At 57.1% G+C, this 5,000-nt stretch overlaps 1 protein-coding gene across 1 annotated transcript in view; it reads right to left on the reverse strand.

The window, feature by feature from the left end:
* LOC139239337 (serine/threonine-protein kinase MRCK alpha-like) overlaps positions 1-5,000 on the reverse strand; it is a 103,006-nt gene that overhangs the window by 36,047 nt on the left and 61,959 nt on the right. The window contains exons 11-14 of the mRNA XM_070868011.1: positions 3,764-3,874; positions 2,403-2,521; positions 1,688-1,930; positions 596-706 (exon numbers count right to left, since the gene is read on the reverse strand). Coding sequence (XP_070724112.1) covers positions 596-706; positions 1,688-1,930; positions 2,403-2,521; positions 3,764-3,874 — 584 coding nt within the window. The remainder of the gene's footprint in view (positions 1-595; positions 707-1,687; positions 1,931-2,402; positions 2,522-3,763; positions 3,875-5,000) is intronic.

The raw sequence follows: 5,000 nt of genomic DNA on the forward strand, positions 1-5,000 counted from the left end.
AGGTGGAGGAAGGGGAGAGAGGGAAGGTGGAGGAAGGGGAGAGGAGGGAAGGGGGGAGGGGAGAGAGGGAAGGGGGGAGGGGAGAGAGGGAAGCGGGGAGGGGGGAGGGGAGAGAGGGAAAGGGGGGAGAGGGGAGGGGAGGAGAGAGGGGGAAGGGGGGAGGGGAGAGAGGGAAGGGGGGGAGAGAGGGAAGGGGGAGGGGAGAGAGGGAAGGGGGAGGGAGAGGGAAGGGGGAGGGGAGAGAGGGAAGGGGAGGGGAGAGGGGGAAGGGGGAGCGGAGAGGGAAGGGGAGGGGAGGGGAGGAGAGGGGGAAGGGGGGAGGGAGGGAAGGGCGAGAGGGGAGGGGAGAGGGGGAAGGGGGGAGGGGGAAGGGGGGAGGGGGAGAGGGGGAAGGGGGAGGGGGAGAGAGGGAGAAGGTGAGGGGCACAGGGTGACTGGGTGGGTGAGGGGCACAGGGTGACTGGGTGGGTGAGTGCCAAGATCCATGGGCACCTATTTGCCTGTAACGGGTTCAGTGTTTAAGCGGACAGCCAGTGTTTGGAGGGCGGTGGGCTTGCCTCGCCTGGGGAAGGGTCCGACTGGGCAGGGCTGTTACCTTCAGTCTCTCCACCTCTTCCTCCAGCTGCTTACTCCTCTGCTCACTCCGCTCCCACAGTTTGCGCTGCCTCGCGGTCTCCATCACCTCCTCCTCCACCCTCGCCTCCATCTGCAATTAAACCGATCAAATTAGACACGGCCGAGATCAGTTCCCTCAGTACTGCCCCTCTGACAGCGCAGTGTGGTGCTCCCTCAGTACTGCCCCTCCGACAGTGTGGCACTCCCTCAGTACTGCCCTCCGACAGTGCGGCGCTCCCTCAGTACTGCCCCTCCGACAGTGCGGCGCTCCATCAGTACTGCCCCTCCGACAGTGCGGCACTCCCTCAGTACTGCCCCTCCGACAGTGCGGCGCTCCCTCAGTACCGCCCTCCGACAGTGCGGCGCTCCCTCAGTACTGCCCCTCCGACAGTGCGGCGCTCCCTCATCAGTACCGCCCCTCCGACAGTACGGCGCTCCCTCAGTACTGCCCCTCCGACAGTACGGCGCTCCGTCAGTACTGCCCCTCCGACAGTACGGCGCTCCCTCAGTACTGCCCCTCCGACAGTGCGGCGCTCCCTCAGTACTTACCCTCCGACAGCGCAGTACAGCGCTCCCTCAGTACTGCCCCTCCGACAGTGTGGCACTCCCTCAGTACTGCCCCTCCGACAGCACAGTACGGCGCTCCCTCAGTACTGCCCCTCCGACAGTACGGCGCTCCGTCAGTACTGCCCCTCCGACAGTACGGCGCTCCCTCAGTACTGCCCCTCCGACAGTGCGGCGCTCCCTCAGTACTTACCCTCCGACAGCGCAGTACGGCGCTCCCTCAGTACTGCCCATCCGACAGTGTGGCACTCCCTCAGTACCGCCCCTCCGACAGCGCAGTACGGCGCTCCCTCAGGTTTTGCTGCTAGTCTTTATTTGGCCAATTGGAAGGCCAACAGTGCAGAGGTCAAACACTGTGCTGCCTTCCATGGCCGCTCAGCCAAGCCCCACGGCCAGATCCTTGGGATCCTTGGGCTGTGCTGAAAGCGGATCATCAGGGGTTGCTGAGCGACCCTCAAACGTTGCTCCCCACCCCTCGCTCCCAGAGACTGATCGCTCGCTCGCTCACCTCCTTCTTGCCTTTGTCGGCCCGGCTCAGCTCCTGCCGCAGGCTCTCCACTTTCTCCATCACCACCTCCATCTCCTCCTCTCTGTCCCGCAGATCCCGGCCCAGCTTCTGCTTCTGTGAGCGTAGCTGGGCGTAGCGCTCGTCCGTCTCCTGGGCCTCCTGCACTGCCCGCTGATGCTTGACCTTGACCTCCCGCAGCTCACGGCTCCGGGCGCTCAGCTGCTCCCGGGCCTCGGACAGGTCCTGCAACAGGAGAGGGGCAATCAGAGGTCAATGGCGTCAAGGGGCAATCAGAGGTCAATGGCGTCACGGGGCAATCAGAGGTCAATGGCGTCACAGGGCAATCAGAGGACAATGGTGTCACGGGACAATCAGAGGACAATGGCGTCAAGGGGCAGAGGTCATTGGGGTCACGCGGCAATCAGAGGACAATGGGGTCACGCGGCAATCAGAGGACAATGGTGTCACGGGACAATCAGAGGTCAATGGTGTCACAGGGCAATCAGAGGTCAATGGTGTCACACGGCAATCAGAGGTCAAGAGTCAATCAGAGGTCAATGGCATCAAGGGGCAATCTGAGGTCAAGGGGCAATCAGAGGTCATGTGGCAACAAGGGGCAATTCGAGGGCAAGGGACAGAGGTCAATGGTGTCAAGGGGTAATCAGAGGTCAAGGATCAATGAGAGAGAGAAGGGGGTGCACGGGGGGGCCATTACCTTGCAGACCTCCTCCTTCTCCTGTCGGAGGGCCCTAAGCTCCTTCTCCAGGGAGCGCTGTTGCCGGTTCTCCTCCTCGCTCCTCTGCTTCACTCGCTCCTCATCCTCACGCTGACACTCTGAAACACAACGACTCGACGGCTGAGGGCGGAGCTCAGGGCCTGGGCGCAGGGCAGGGGGGCCACCTAGAGGGAGGGGCCTCCGACAGGGTCACAGGTCAACTAGGGCCTAGAACCAGGAGGCCCTGAACCCTCAGACCCGAGGAGCACAGGGCCTCCCAGTGACTGTGGTTTCATTCAGCTAGCCCCTCCCTTTTTACTAGGTCAATGTCCAACCCAGTCTCCCCTCATCCCTCCCGATCCCCCTCCACCAGTCCATCCAACAAATCCCTCGCCCGCTAATCGTCAGTGGTGAGACTAGAAGCAACACATCAAACACTCCCAGGGCAGGTACAGGGGGTTAGATACAGAGTAAAGCTCCCTCTACACTGTCCCATCAAACACTCCCAGGGCAGGTACAGCACGGGGTTAGATACAGAGTAAAGCTCCCTCTACACTGTCCCATCACACACTCCCAGGGCAGGTACAGGGGGTTAGATACAGAGTAAAGCTCCCTCTACACTGTCCCATCACACACTACCAGGGCAGGTACAGCACGGGGTTAGATACAGAGTAAAGCTCCCTCTACACTGTCCCATCAAACACTCCCAGGGCAGGTACAGGGGGTTAGATACAGAGTAAAGCTCCCTCTACACTGTCCCATCAAACACTCCCAGGGCAGGTACAGCACGGGGTTAGATACAGAGTAAAGCTCCCTCTACACTGTCCCATCACACACTCCCAGGGCAGGTACAGAGGGTTAGATACAGAGTAAAGCTCCCTCTACACTGTCCCATCAAACACTCCCAGGGCAGGTACAGCACGGGGTTAGATACAGAGTAAAGCTCCCTCTACACTGTCCCATCACACACTCCCAGGGCAGGTACAGGGGGTTAGATACAGAGTAAAGCTCCCTCTACACTGTCCCATCAAACACTCCCAGGGCAGGTACAGCACGGGGTTAGATACAGAGTAAAGCTCCCTCTACACTGTCCCATCACACACTCCCAGGGCAGGTACAGGGGGTTAGATACAGAGTAAAGCTCCCTCTACACTGTCCCATCAAACACTCCCAGGGCAGGTACAGCACGGGGTTAGATACAGAGTAAAGCTCCCTCTACACTGTCTTATCAAACACTCCCAGGGCAGGTACAGGGGGTTAGATACAGAGTAAAGCTCCCTCTACACTGTCCCATCACACACTCCCAGGGTGGGTACAGTTAATAGATGAAACCGCTTGTTGTAAACCAGTTGGATTCTCACCCGCCAGTTTATTGCGTAGAATCAGCATTTCCTCTTTCAAACCTTTGATTTCAGATTCTTTCCCAGCCGCACCGGGGCTACCCTGACCAGCAGGGACCTTCTGGAGCGATTCTGTTACAGAAAGGAAGTTAATATCACGGAGGGAGCTGTATAAGTCGCACCCCCTCCCCTCCCTCCGCATGCAGAGATTCCCAGGGACCACCAATCATCTCCATGTTAAATATTGGGACAGTAAAACAATATAACCCCCACCACCCCGAACCCCTCGATTAGATCCCAGCCTGTAACTCACTCCCGGGTATCTGTTATTCTATATATAAACCCCCCGAACCCCTCGATTAGATTCCAGCCTGTAACTCACTCCCGGGTATCTGTTATTCTATATATAAACCCCCCGAACCCCTCGATTAGATTCCAGCCTGTAACTCACTCCCGGGTATCTGTTATTCTATATATAAACCCCACCGAACCCCTCGATTAGATTCCAGCCTGTAACTCACTCCCAGGTATCTGTTATTCTATATATAAACCCCCCCCGAACCCCTCGATTAGATTCCAGCCTGTAACTCACTCCCGGGTATCTGCTATTTTATATATAAACCCCCCCGAACCCCTCGATTAGATTCCAGCCTGTAACTCACTCCCGGGTATCTGTTATTCTATATATAAACCCCCCCCGAACCCCTCGATTTGCTTCCAGCCTGTAACTCACTCCTGGGTATCTGTTATTCTATATATAAACCCCCCGAACCCCTCGATTAGATTCCAGCCTGTAACTCACTCCCAGGTATCTGTTATTCTATATATAAACCCCCCGAACCCCTCGATTAGATTCCAGCCTGTAACTCACTCCCGGGTATCTGTTATTCTATATATAACCCCCCCGAACCCCTCGATTAGATTCCAGCCTGTAACTCACTCCTGGGTATCTGTTATTCTATATATAAACCCCCCCCGAACCCCTCGATTAGATCCCAGCCTGTAACTCATTCCCGGGTATCTGTTATTCTATATATAAACCCCCGAACCCCTCGATTAGATCCCAGCCTGTAACTCATTCCCGGGTATCTGTTATTCTATATATAAACCCCCCGAACTCCACGATTAGATTCCAGCCTGTAACTCACTCCCAGGTATCTGTTATTCTATATATAACCCCCCCGAACCCCTCGATTAGATTCCAGCCTGTAACTCACTCCTGGGTATCTGTTATTCTATATATAAACCCCCGAACCCC

Source organism: Pristiophorus japonicus, chromosome 27, assembly GCF_044704955.1.
Source record: "Pristiophorus japonicus isolate sPriJap1 chromosome 27, sPriJap1.hap1, whole genome shotgun sequence".
NCBI lineage: Eukaryota > Metazoa > Chordata > Chondrichthyes > Pristiophoridae > Pristiophorus > Pristiophorus japonicus.